This window comes from Oncorhynchus gorbuscha, linkage group LG14, assembly GCF_021184085.1.
Source record: "Oncorhynchus gorbuscha isolate QuinsamMale2020 ecotype Even-year linkage group LG14, OgorEven_v1.0, whole genome shotgun sequence".
Lineage (NCBI taxonomy): Eukaryota > Metazoa > Chordata > Actinopteri > Salmoniformes > Salmonidae > Oncorhynchus > Oncorhynchus gorbuscha.
The window spans coordinates 20,304,940-20,319,197 of NC_060186.1; the positions used below are offsets into that span (position 1 = coordinate 20,304,940).

The following is a 14,258-nucleotide window of genomic DNA, read 5'->3' on the forward strand; positions in this document are numbered from 1 at the left end:
GATTTAATTGAAGTGCTTGTTGGAGTTTTTAGTTACTGGCTCTTCTAACAGAAGGCTTCTCTGTGTTGGAGAGACTCCCCAAACCTCATCACAGGACGGTGGGCTGCCTAAACAGATACACCATATATACAGAAGTATGTGGACACCCCTTCAAATTAGTGGATTTGGCTTTTTCAGGTATATAAAATTGAGCGGCCATGCAATCTCCAAAGACAAACATTGGCAGTATAATGGCCTTACTGAAGAGCTCTGTGACTTTCAACGTTGCAGCGTCATAGGATGCCCCCCTGTTGGACCCCCGAGTCTATCGAGCCTGTCCTCAGTTGCAACACTCACTACCGAGTTCCAAACTACCTCTGGAAGCAACTTCAGCACAATAACTGTTTGTCAGGAGCTGCTTAATGAAATGGGTTTCCATGGCCGAGCAGTCGCACACAAGCCTAAGACCACCGTGTGCAATGCCAAGTGTTGGTTGGAGTGGTGGTCATGTAGAGTACATACTGCCATGGAAGGCATCGCATTAACACGAGGAACAGAAGAGAGGATGGCATTCTGTAGGAGGACTGTTTATTCATAGATCTGCTGACGATGATGAAAGGAAGGAAAATTAAGATGGCATCCGCTTGATGGCAATTTGAAGTTCTTTTTGTTATTGTTTAGATTACTGCCAACCAAAGCCAAACCCTACCGTGTGTGTGTGTGTGTGTGTGTGTGTGTGTGTGTGTGTGTGTGTGTGTGTGTGTGTGTGTGTGTGTGTGTGTGTGTGTGTGTGTGTGTGTGTGTGTGTGTGTGTGTGTGTGTGTGTGTGTGTGTGTGTGTGTGTGTGTGTGTGTGTGCTGCAGCCTGGGTTGTGTGCAGTGGAGGCAGTATCTGACGTTTTTAAAGAGCTTTTCTCCTCCCTAGGAAAGGTGTACAATACATGTCATGGGTGAGTCAGAGTTCTATTCTGAATTCTGAGAGAGAGAGAGAGAGAGCAGGATGCAGAAAGGGAGGGAGGATGTTGAATAGAGAGAGAGAGACGCATCGGGAGAGAGGGATAGAGAGAGTGCAAGGGAAATGAGGAAGGTCTGTCTCTGGCCTTTCTGAAAGGTTACTCAGCGGTGCCAGAGGGAGCGGTGTGAATAGCAGGGGGCTCTACAGGGAGCGGATTAGCAATTGTTGACTGACCCTCAGCCCTTATAATAGCACAATACTGAGACAAGGGTCTGAATATGGACACATTGTTCTCACCATGCCGGGCCTGTACAGAACCGTACACCGAGACGGATACACACATTGCACATCAGAAGACTTGTCATTCATCCACTGTGGATGAAGACATTTAGAAGGACCCGGCCCTGGCCTGCGCTATAGCCATTTGACCAAGGCAACATTTCACTTGGCATTTAGAGCAGAGCGAATCATACATACAGGGGAACAAACATGGTCTGACATTTTACATGTGGTTTTAATGTTTCTGACGTCTTATGGATTAGCTGTCATCATAAGATTGATGGGGCTCCTCCTGCTCCTGACCTCTTGTTATGTCAGGATTATGTAGGCCCTATGACAGTGGTGTGTATGCTCCTGTTAGAGCGAAATTACAAGATTGTTATAATACTGTTATTGCATCAAATGGTTGTTCTATAGAATAGGGGTCTTAGAACACCCATCTGTGTGTGGTCTTCTGAGTTTGGCCTCTGGGGGGCCCAGTGTATTTACAATGCCTTTTTGGTGATAATGCCGATAGACAGCATTCCATAGCATAAGTTGGTGTTTGTGTGCCGGGAGATACCAGGGTGGAGATGGCTCAGGTATGGATAATGATGAGGGGAACCTTGTTTGGGGGCCAGGCACCCTGGTTTCCACAGAATGAGAACACTCTTTACAGCAGATACTGTCTGCTGTGAACTATTAATTGCGTTCATTCAAACCCTAACCTTGTGACCCATTCCACACATCTGTTGTTTGTCATGTAGACTAAGGGGGTGTATTTTTGCTATGAAAGATTAGAATCCTTTGTCGGGGGCTCTCAACAAATCATCTGAGGGTGCTTCGTCAACCAGAGCACTCACAACATTCGTGTGTGTGTGTGTGTGTGTGTGTGTGTGTGTGTGTGTGTGTGTGTGTGTGTGTGTGTGTGTGTGTGTGTGTGTGTGTGTGTGTGTGTAGCCTGCTCTCCTTATTAATAAGCAAATAAAGATTTAGTTTAAGTATAACTCTGACTTGTGTGATAAGTTTCTCTCCTCATTTAATAAAAAAGAAATAACCACCACAGTCCTCACACTGGGGCTTGTTATTACCCACAATGCACTGGGGCACTTATCAGAGAGCAACATGAGTAGCAGACTCCCGCTGGCAACATGCCCTCTTCACATCCTCCCTTCCTCTACTCCACTCTCCCCCTCATCCTCCCTTCCTCTCCTCCACTCTCATCCTCGCTTCCTCTCCTCCTCATCCTCCCTTCCTCTCATCCTCCACTCGCCGCCTCCTCCCCCTTTTCTGTTTTTGGGTGATTACTTCTCCTGTACTCTTTCTCAGTTTAGTCTGTATCTCTCCCTCTCTCGGTCTCTATCTCTGGTCTGAATATCTCTCTCTCGCTCTCTGTTTTCTCTCCCAATTTCCCTCCATCATCGCCGGCGGGCGGCGTTTGAAAAATTGTTTACAGGAAATTAGGGTGATTTGTAATGCTGTGAGTTAGCGGGCGGCAGGGAGGGATGGAGAGGTGGAAGAAGTGCCTGTTGATTTTCTTATCAGCGTTTTCCAATAAACACATTATTTCTCTCAGTCCTTCCTACCAAGCACAATTAGCCTAACACCGAGAAGACTAATCAGAGGCCATACTGAGACCTGGGTTGACTTCAGCGTGACAGCAAACAACATACAGCATTTTACTATGAAGGAAACGTTCTGAAACAGGGAGGGAATACCTGTACAATAAGAACACAGATTTTCTGTTCCAAAACGTGCTTCTACAGTGTGTCCTACTCAACATAGGCTGTTTTAGAGGTTGAAGGCATCCGGTATTGGTAGGGCTAGGCGTTTTTCTTTGAGATGAAATGCCCTGTAGTTTTTCACATTCCTGTTGGACAGACAGTTGACAGGTGGTATAATCCTCTCCGTATGTTCCTTATTGCCTACCTACCTCAACGGTCAAATGGGGGGGGGCACTTATATTTGTCCTGTTTCACTACTGTTCGAGTGCGAGATGTGAAATTACTTTCTTTTTTGCATATCCCAACTCCCACTGAGACACCCTCAGTGTAGAGAGTGGAGTGGGTCACGGCCACGGATCAGCCATTATTGAAGGCGACCGTGGAGCAGTTAGGGTTAAGTACCTTGCTCAAGGGCACATAGACAGATTTTTCACCTTGTCTGCACAGAGATTCGAACCAGCAACCTCTTTGGTTACTCACCCAACGCTCTTAACCGCTAGGCCGGCTGTCCTCCATTACCTACCTACCTAGCGCTGCAACAGAACAGTCACCGGAGCAGAAACAATGACATTTCAGAAGAAAGCGGGGGCATACTGCTTTGGCATAAAACACTGCTCTCTCTGATTTATTTTCCCGTCTGTTTACAATTCAGCTCCTGTCCTTGGACTCAACGTTGCTTGCATGTTAAAGACAATAGATCATCCTCTTTCTGGGGGGGGGGCGTAACTGAAAAGCCCTTCTGTTCATTCCCTTCTGTTGTTTCACCTTGCATTGGTCAGAAAATGAGTAAAACATACAGCCGCTGTTGATAATCAGTTACGTGATGCCTCACTGAGGACGACACGAAGCTACTATGCGGACCTATTTAATGGCTGTAATTCAAGGTGATCATTATGTCCCTCTGCCTCGGCCTCCTCTGTCCCCTCAAAGTAATGTGTGTCCGGTGTGCTCCAGCTGTAGTTCAAGTTACGGCTAGTTATGGCATGGCTTGCCCCACATCACACATAACAACATCAGTGTATCTGGGAGGGAAAATGGTGCATGAAATCTGAGGTGATATTTTTTTGTTCGATATATACAGTGGGCGAAAAAAGTATTTTGTCAGCCACCAATTGTGCAAGTTCTCCCACTTAAAAAGACGAGAGAGGCCTGTCATTTTCATCATAGGTACACTTCAACTATGACAGACAAAATTAGAAAAAAAATCCAGAAAATCACATTGTAGGATTTTTTATGAATTTATTTGCAAATTATGGTGGAAAATAAGTATTTGGTCAATAACAAAAGTTTATCTCAATACTTTGTTATCTACCCTTTGTCATTGCCAACAGAGGTCAAATGTTTTCTGTAAATCTTTTTCACACACTGTTGCTGGTATTTTGGCCCATTCCTCCATGCAGATCTCCTCTAGAGCAGTGATGTTTTGGGGCTGTTGCTGGGCAACACGGACTTTCAACTCCCTCCAAAGATTTTCTATGGGGTTGAGATCTGGAGACTGGCTAGGCCACTCCAGGACCTTGAAATGCTTCTTACAAAGCCACTCCTTCGTTGCCCGGGCGGTGTGTTTGGGATCATTGTCATGCTGAAAGACCCAGCTACGATTCATCATCAATGCCCTTGCTGATGGAAGGAGGTTTTCGCTCAAAATCTCACGATACATGGCCCCATTCATTCTTTCCTTTACATGGATCAGTCTTCCTGGTCCCTTTGCAGAAAAACAGCCCCAAAGCATGATCAAAATCAAATCAATCAAATCAAATTTTATTTGTCACATACACATGGTTAGCAGATGTTAATGCGAGTGTAGCGAAATGCTTGTGCTTCTAGTTCCGACAATGCAGTAATAACCAATAAGTAATCTAACTAACAATTCCAAAACTACTGTCTTATACACAGAAAAGGGGATAAAGAATATGTACATAAAGATATATGAATGAGTGATGGTACAGAGCAGCATAGGCAAGATACAGTAGATGGTATCGAGTACAGTATATACATATGAGATGAGTATGTAAACAAAGTGGCATAGTTAAAGTGGCTAGTGATGCATGTATTACATAAGGATGCAGTAGATGATATAGAGTACAGTATATACATTTACATTTACATTTAAGTCATTTAGCAGACGCTCTTATCCAGAGCGACTTACAGGGCTGAGGTCCTCCCCACCACTATGGGGACACAGTCTATGAGCCCAGCCAGTATGTTCCTGTGCTGGGGAGGGCTATAAACCAGAGTTGTGCACACATGACATGAATAATGTAGGGTATGTAAACATTATATTAGGTAGCATTGTTTAAAGTGGCTAGTGATGTATTTTACATCATTTCCCATCAATTCCCATTATTAAAGTGGCTGGAGTTGAGTCAGTGTGTTGGCAGCAGCCACTCAATGTTAGTGGTGGCTGTTTAACAGTCTGATGGCCTTGAGATAGAAGCTGTTTTTCAGTCTCTCGGTTCCAGCTTTAATGCACCTGTACTGACCTCGCCTTCTGGATGATAGCGGGGTGAACAGGCAGTTGCTCGGGTGGTTGTTGTCCTTGATGATCTTTATGGCCTTCCTGTAACATCGGGTGGTGTAGGTGTCCTGGAGGGCAGGTAGTTTGCCCCCGGTGATGCGTTGTGCAGACCTCACTACCCTCTGGAGAGCCTTACGGTTGTGGGCGGAGCAGTTGCCGTACCAGGCGGTGATACAGCCCGCCAGGATGCTCTCGATTGTGCATCTGTAGAAGTTTGTGAGTGCTTTTGGTGACAAGCCAAATTTCTTCAGCCTCCTGAGGTTGAAGAGGCGCTGCTGCGCCTTCACGATGCTGTCTGTGTGAGTGGACCAATTCAGTTTGTCTGTGATGTGTATGCCGAGGAACTTAAAACTTACTACCCTCTCCACTACTGTTCCATCGATGTGGATAGGGGGGTGTTCCCTCTGCTGTTTCCTGAAGTCCTCAATCATCTCCTTAGTTTTGTTGACATTGAGTGTGAGGTTATTTTCCTGACACCACACTCCGAGGGCCCTCACCTCCTCCCTGTAGGCTGTCTCGTCGTTGTTGGTAATCAAGCCTACCACTGTTGTGTCGTCCGCAAACTTGATGATTGAGTTGGAGGCGTGCGTGGCCACGCAGTCGTGGGTGAACAGGGAGTACAGGAGAGGGCTCAGAACGCACCCTTATGGGGCCCCAGTGTTGAGGATCAGCGGGGTGGAGATGTTGTTGCCTACCCTCACCACCTGGGGGTGGCCCGTCAGGAAGTCCAGTACCCAGTTGCACAGGGCGGGGTCGAGACCCAGGGTCTCGAGCTTGGAGGGTACTATGGTGTTGAATGCCGAGCTGTAGTCGATGAACAGCATTCTCACATAGGTATTCCTCTTGTCCAGGTGGGTTAGGGCAGTGTGCAGTGTGGTTGAGATTGCATCGTCTGTGGACCTATTTGGCGGTAAGCAAATTGGAGTGGGTCTAGGGTGTCAGGTAGGGTGGAGGTGATATGGTCCTTGACTAGTCTCTCAAAGCACTTCATGATGACGGAAGTGAGTGCTACGGGGCGGTAGTCGTTTAGCTCAGTTACCTTAGCTTTCTTGGGAACAGGAACAATGGTGGCCCTCTTGAAGCATGTGGGAACAGCAGACTGGTATAGGGATTGATTGAATATGTCCGTAAATACACCGGCCAGCTGGTCTGCGCATGCTCTGTGGGCGCGGCTGGGGATGCCGTCTGGGCCTGCAGCCTTGTGGGGGTTAACACGTTTAAATGTTTTACTCACCTCGGCTGCAGTTTCCACCCCCATGCTTCACAGTAGGTATGGTGTTCTTTGGATGCAACTCAGCATTCTTTGTCCTCCAAACACAACAAGTTTAGTTTTTATCAAAAAGTTATATTTTGGTTTTATCTGACCATATGACATTCTCCCAATCTTCTTCTGGATCATCCAAATGCTCTCTAGCAAACTTCAGACGGGCCTGGACATGTACTGGCTTAAGCAGGGGGACACGTCTGGCACTGCAGGATTTGAGTCCCTGGCGGCGTAGTGTGTTACTGATGGTAGGCTTTGTTACTTTGGTCCCAGCTCTCTGCAGGTCATTCACTAGGTCCCCCGTGTGGTTTTTATCACTCCAGGATTTTGCTCACCGTTCTTGTGATCATTTTGACTCCCATTGAGGTGAGATCTTTACTCCATGTGAACCCCAGATCTGTTCAGGGAGATTATCAGTGGTCTTTTATGTCTTCCATTTCCTAATAATTGCTCCTTTACAGTGGATTTTTCTTTTTCAAACCAAGCTGCATACCTATTGCAGATTCAGTCTTTTATGTCCCATTTCCTAGCCTGGTGCAGGTCTTCAATTGTGTTTCTGGTGTCCTTTGACAGCTGGTTTTGTGTCTTGGCCATAGTGGAGTTTGGAGTGTGACTGTTTGAGGTTGTGGACAGGTGTCTTTTATACTGATAACAAGTTCAAACAGGTGCCATTAATACAGGTAACGAGTGGAGGACAGAGGAGCCTCTTACAGGTCTGTGAGAGCCAGAAATCTTGGTTGTTTGTAGGTGACAAAATACTTACTTTCCACTATAATTTGCAAATAAATTAATAAAAAATCCTACAATGTGATTTTCTGGATTTTTTTCTCTCATTTTGTCTGTCAGTTGAAGTGTACCTATGATGAAAATGACAGGCCTCTCTCATCTTGTTAAGTGGGAGAACTTGCACAATTGGTGGCTGACTAAATACTTTTTTGCCCCACTGTATGTTTTCGGTTTGGCCTCAGAGGCTGAAGTCTGTTGCTGCTTTATTGACAAGCCCCAGGTTGTAATTTCATGATACGTTATTACTTTTAGCATGACCGAGTCTGACAGTGAGTGCATAGAAGTTGGCCTCAGAGGCTAGAAAGACATTATTTCTCTTCCTTTTAACCAGTGGAAATGGATGTTGCTCTGATACTGGAGAGCCATGGAGGATGCGGTTGTTTTGAATCTCTGACTAATGACCATTGTCTTCCCACAAATTTCATTTTGAATCAAAGAGCAATGGGATGCTTCCCCCTTTCATTGAGTTTTGTTTATCATTTTCCACATTGCCATCTAGATTTCTTGTGTCACACACTCACTTACACACACGTGCACTTGGGTAATCTCCAGAACTCATGAATAAGAGCAGATCCTGTCATGTCGTGGCTCTGAGTGATTGTGCTTTGTGACTCTACATGACAGATGGGAGACATGGATCACAGTTAATAATAGACCGTACAGGCGACATGTCTCTGGCTCAGCTGTGACTGTGTCCTGGATGGCAGGGCTGGGACATCTCCAGCAGGGACACAGTCCACAGACCAAGCCCACAAACACTGCTGCTTCACTGGGTAGATTAGCCCAGCAGACCCCCTGGCATGGCCTTAGTAGGACAAAGATCCGCAGAGAGAGAGGAGTGTTCCATCTCCATCTGTGACTCCTGCAGGCCAGACTATCCTCTTGCTCCAGTGTTGACTTAACTGAAGTGTGTTTTATTGTACAAGAGCTACAGCAGGCCCTACAGCTGTGGATAATATATGTGTGTGTGTGTGTGTGTGTGGCAGTGGTGTTTCAGCAAGTTACAGATGAAACCATGTGTTTCAGCCACAAGCCTAGCTAACTACAGCCCAGCTGAGACACTCGGTACACCTGCAGGGATATCATATACGGTGTGTGTGGGTTTGTGGCATCATACAGTGTATGTGTGGGTCTGTGGCATCACAGTGTGTGTGTGCGTCTGTGGCATCACAGTGTGTGTGTGGGTCTGTGGCAACATACAGTGTGTGTGGGTCTGTGGCATCATACAGTGTGTGTGGGTCTGTGGCATCATACAGTGTGTGTGGGTCTGTGGCATCATACAGTGTGTGTGGGTCTGTGGCATCATACAGTGTGTGTGTGGGTCTGTGGCATCATACAGTGTGTGTGTGGGTCTGTGGCATCATACAGTGTCAAATCAAATCAAATCAAATTTTATTTGTCACATACACATGGTTAGCAGATGTTAATGCGAGTGTAGCGAAATGCTTGTGCTTCTAGTTCCGACAATGCAGTGATAACCAACAAGTAATCTAACTAACAATTCCAAAACTACTGTCTTATACACATTGTAAGGGGATAAGGAACATGTACATAAGGATATATGAATGAGTGATGGTACAGAGCAGCATACAGTAGATGGTATCTTACAGTATATACATATGAGATGAGTGTCAAAGTAAACAAAGTGGCATAGTTAAAGTGGCTAGTGATACATGTGTTACATAAGGATGCAGTCGATGTTGTAGAGTACAGTATATACATATGCATATGAGATGAATAATGTAGGGTAAGTAACATTATATAAGGTAGCATTGTTTAAAGTGGCTAGTGATATATTTACATCATTTCCCATCAATTCCCATTATTAAAATGGCTGGAGTTGGGTCAGTGTCAATGACAGTGTGTTGGCAGCAGCCACTCAATGTTAGTGGTGGCTATTTAACAGTCTGATGGCCTTGAGATAGAAGCTGTTTTTCAGTCTCTCGGTCCCAGCTTTGATGCACCTGTACTGACCTCGCCTTCTGGATGATAGCGGGGTGAACAGGCAGTGGTTCGGGAGTGGTTGATGTCCTTGATGAGCTTTATGGCCTTCCTGTAACAACGGGTGGTGTAGGTGTCCTGGAGGGCAGGTAGTTTGCCCCGGTGATGCGTTGTGCAGTCCTCACTACCCTCTGGAAGCCTTACGGTTGAGGGCGGAGCAGTTGCCGTACCAGGCGGTGAAAACAGGATGCTCTCGATTGTGCATCTGTAGAAGTTTGTGAGTGCTTTTGGTGACAAGCCCCTTCAGCCTCCTGAGGTTGAATAGGCGCTGTCTGCGCCTTCTTCACGGACATTGTGTCAGTGTGAGTGGACCAATTCAGTTTGTCTGTGATGTGTATGCCGAGGAACTTAAAACTAGCTACCCTCTCCACTACTGTTCCATCGATGTGGATAGGGGGGTGTTCCCTCTGCTGTTTCCTGAAGTCCACAATCATCTCCTTAGTTTTGTTGACGTTGAGTGTGAGGTTATTTTCCTGACACCACACTCCAAGGGCCCTCACCTCCTCCCTGTAGGCAATGGGTTGTTGGTAATCAAGCCTACCACTGTTGTGTCGTCCGCAAACTTGATGATTGAGTTGGAGGCGTGCGTGGCCACGCAGTCGTGGGTGAACAGGGAGTACAGGAGAGGGCTCAGAACGCACTATTGGGGCCCCGTGTTGAGGATCAGCGGGGAGGAGATGTTGTTAACAATGGGGCGGCCCGTCAGGCTGTCCAGTACCCAGTTGCACAGGGCGGGGTCGAGACCCAGGGTCTCGAGCTTGATGACAATGGAGGTACTATGGTGTTGAATGCCGAGCTGTTAAACAGCATTCTCACATAGGTATTCCTCTTGTCCAGGTGGGTTAGGGCAGTGTGCAGTGTGGTTGAGATTGCATCGTCTGTGGACCTATTTGGGCGGTAAGCAAATTTGAGTGGGTCTAGGGTGTCAGGTAGGGTGGAGGTGATATGGTCCTTGACTAGTCTCTCAAAGCACTTCATGATGACGGAAGTGAGTGCTACGGGGTGGTAGTCGTTTGTGTGTGTGTGGGTCTGTGGCATCATACAGTGTGTGTGGGTCTGTGGCATCATACAGTGTGTGTGTGGGTCTGTGGCATCATACAGAGTGTGTGTGGGTCTGTGGCATCATACAGTGTGTGTCCGAGCCCACACTGCTGCCTCCCAGAGAGGATCAGTTGATAAATATACAGTACACTCTCTCTTTCAGATATCCATCCATGTCCAGATGAGCCTAGAGGGCTGTTAAATCCATGAGAATAGCGTATTCTCTGTCTGTACAGTCTGTCCTCCTTCCCTCCGTGTGTGTGTGTGTGCATGGCTTCATCTTTGGAGCAGAAAAGAGAGCTCTGTTCTCTCTAGTCTTTATCAGCACTAAGCATTCCCCTGCCTCCCCTCCACTCTACGTGAAAAGCTGCTTGTGTCTTACAGAGGGCTGGCTGCCGAGGTCTCTCTCTCTGTCTGACTGGCTGAGGTGCTGTAATTGTATTTATAGATAGGTCACAACTTGCTGTGAAACAGCCTGTTAGCTGTGCTCTTGTGATCTAGGGCATATGACTGGAGCAGTTCGGGGCTTCTAGGGAGGGGTAGATCATTTGTAGCAGTGTTGAAGATCCACGGCTGGGCTGGATAGCTGTTCGTCACGCGAGAGAAGAGAGGATAGTGTCAGTGGAAGAACTATGTTAGATGGTGCTGTGTAGAACAGTGTTTGACCCAGGTCAGAAAACAGATGGGCTGCCATGCTGAAGTTCAGCACCACCCCCCACTCAAGGTGTGTAGGCATTGTGTCTGCTGTTCATTGTTCTTCAACAGGACATTGTGTCGTGTGGAGAGGGACACTAATCCTCATCTTCCTACTGCTACTCAATTGGCTGGTTAACAATGGGTAATATGGTTACTATTGGCTGGTTAACAATGGGTAATATGGTTACTATTGGCTGGTTAACAATGGGTAATATGGTTACTATTGGCTGGTTAACAATGGGTAATATGGTTACTATTGGCTGGTTAACAATGGGTAATATGGTTACTATTGGCTGGTTAACAATGGGTAATATGGTTACTATTGGCTGGTTAACAATGGGTAATATGGTTACTATTGGCTGGTTAACAATGGGTAATATGGTTACTATTGGCTGGTTAACAATGGGTAATATGGTTACTATTGGCTGGTTAACAATGGGTAATATGGTTACTATTGGCTGGTTAACAATGGGTAATATGGTTACTATTGGCTGGTTAACAATGGGTAATATGGTTACTATTGGCTGGTTAACAATGGGTAATATGGTTACTATTGGCTGGTTAACAATGGATAATATGGTTACTATTGGCTGGTTAACAATGGGTAATATGGTTACTATTGGCTGGTTAACAATGGGTAATATGGTTACTATTGGCTGGTTAACAATGGGTAATATGGTTACTATTGGCTGGTTAACAATGGGTAATATGGTTACTATTGGCTGGTTAACAATGAGTAATATGGTTAACAATGCTGTTATTAATTAAGTCTTCTTTATGTATGCTTTTGGTGGTCTAATGTGCCCTCTCTCTCTCTCTCTCTCTCTCTCTCTCTCTCTCTCTTTCTCTCTCTCTCTCTCTCTCTCTCTCTCTCTCTCTCTCTCTCTCTCTCTCTCTCTCTCTCTCTGACAGAGAGTCTCTCTCTCTCTCTTCTCCCTCTCTCTCCCACTTATCCCTTTTTCCCTCCCTGCCCCCCTCCTATGTCCCTCTCCCCCACCTCTCTATCTCTCTCCAGTCACAATGAGCGGAAGGTGACCTGTAAGCATCCAGTCTCTGGTCTTCCTTCACAAGACAACTGCATCTTTGTCGTCAACGAACAGTAAGTCTCTTCTCTCCCACACCCTGACCAGTGGGATGACTGGAACATACATGCCAGTGGAATGACATACCCACAAGTGAACTTGCATGCACACACATTAACCTATAATGTCGGGTTGGTTTCACCCCTGCATCGTGTGTCCATTCTGTATGCCACAAGATGAATGTCAAAGTGTGAGTTGAAATACAGGGAAGTTTTCCACAAATCACATTCATATGAAAGTTATAAAACACACAACTTTGTCCTCCAGTAATGCTTGAGGGCCCACGTTACTGTCAGATCATGTCACAGTATATTGCATATTAAATGATGTACTAAATTGGTTGTGTGGTGTTTACATAAAATATTCATACAGTAGTTGAGCATGTATTCACAATGGCATATATTCACAGTTTGAGCTTATATGCCATTGTAAATTGATGGAGACGCTGTGAGAAGAGTGGCTTTTATGGACTAGAAAGTGTATTGTAATCCTGGAGGCGTTGGAACCAGAAAACCCAGACAGGATCCAGACAGGAGGAGTCTGGAGAAGGAGTCTGAACGTAGACACCTTCTGATAGTGTCTGAAGGTCACAACACTCAAAAACAGGTTTTAACACACACACAAAGGTATCCTGAAGAGGAAACCTTAAAGTTTATCATAACATAATGTAGTAACCCTTTAAAAGGTATAAGGCCTTGGTTTAACCTTCTTCAGTGGCTGACTGAGAGAGTGACTGACTGAGAGAGTGACTGACTGACAGACTGAGAGTGACTGACTGACAGAGAGTGACTGACCGAGAGTGACTGACAGACTGAGAGAGTGACTGACTGACTGACAGAGAGTGACTGAGAGTGACTGACTGATGGACTGCGTGCGTGAGTGAGGGACTGCGTGCGTGAGTGAGTGAGTGAGGGGAGTGCGTGCGTGAGTGAGGGAGTGCGTGCGTGAGTGAGGGACTGAGGGACTGCGTGCGTGAGTGAGTGAGGGACTGCGTGCGTGAGTGAGTGAGGGACTGCGTGCGTGAGTGAGTGAGGGACTGCGTGCGTGAGTGAGTGATGGACTGTGTGCGTGAGTGAGTGAGGGACTGTGTGTGTGAGTGAGTGAGGGACTGTGTGTGTGTGTGAGTGAGTGAGGGCCTGTGTGTGTGAGTGAGTGAGGGAATGTGTGCGTGAGTGAGTGAGGGACTGCGTGCATGAGTGAGTGAGGGACTGTGTGAGTGAGTGAGGGACTGCGTGTGTGAGTGAGTGAGTGAGGGACTGCGTGAGTGAGTGAGGGACTGCGTGAGTGAGTGAGGGACTGCGTGAGTGAGTGAGGGACTGTGTGAGTGAGTGAGGGACTGTGTGAGTGAGCGAGGGACTGAGTGAGTGAAGGTGAGTGAGCGAGGGACTGAATGAGAGTGAGTGAGCGAGGGACTGCGTGAGTGAGCGAGGGACTGAGTGAGTGAGTGAGCGAGGGACTGAGTGGGCGAGGGACTGAGTGAGAGAGTGTGTCAGGGAGCGAGAGAGAGAGAGAGAATGTGTCAGGGAGAGAGAGAGAGTGTGTCAGGGAGAGAGAGAGAGAGAGAGAGAGAGAGAGAGAGTGAGGAGAGAGAGAGAGAGAGAGAGGGAGAGAGAGAGAGAGTGTCAGGAGAGAGAGAGAGATGTGTCAGGGAGAGAGAGAGAGAGGGAGAGAGAGAGAGATGTGTCAGGGAGAGAGAGAGAGAGAGAGAGTGTGTGTCAGGGAGAGAGAGAGAGAGAGAGAGAGGTGTGTCAGGGAGAGAGAGAGAGAGAGAGAGAGAGAGAGAGAGAGAGAGAGAGAGAGTGTCAGGGAGAGAGAGAGAGAGTGTGTCAGGGAGAGAGAGAGCGAGTGTGTCAGGAGAGAGAGAGAGAGAGAGAGAGAGTGTCAGGGAGAGAGAGAGCGAGTGTGTCAGGGAGAGAGAGATATAGTGTGTCAGGGAGAGAGAGGGAGAGAGAGAT

General features: G+C 46.7%; 1 protein-coding gene across 16 annotated transcripts in view; it reads left to right on the forward strand.

Moving 5' to 3' along the window:
• Positions 1-14,258, forward strand: part of plekha5 (pleckstrin homology domain containing, family A member 5) — a 197,281-nt gene that overhangs the window by 115,320 nt on the left and 67,703 nt on the right. For 14 of the 16 annotated variants that reach the window (XM_046297427.1, XM_046297424.1, XM_046297425.1 and 11 more), the window contains exon 4: positions 12,237-12,320. In XM_046297427.1, coding sequence (XP_046153383.1) covers positions 12,237-12,320 — 84 coding nt within the window. Of the gene's footprint in view, positions 1-11,123; positions 11,250-12,236; positions 12,321-14,258 lie in introns of those variants that run through there. The other 2 variants (XM_046297432.1, XM_046297438.1) reach the window with 1 other exon arrangement.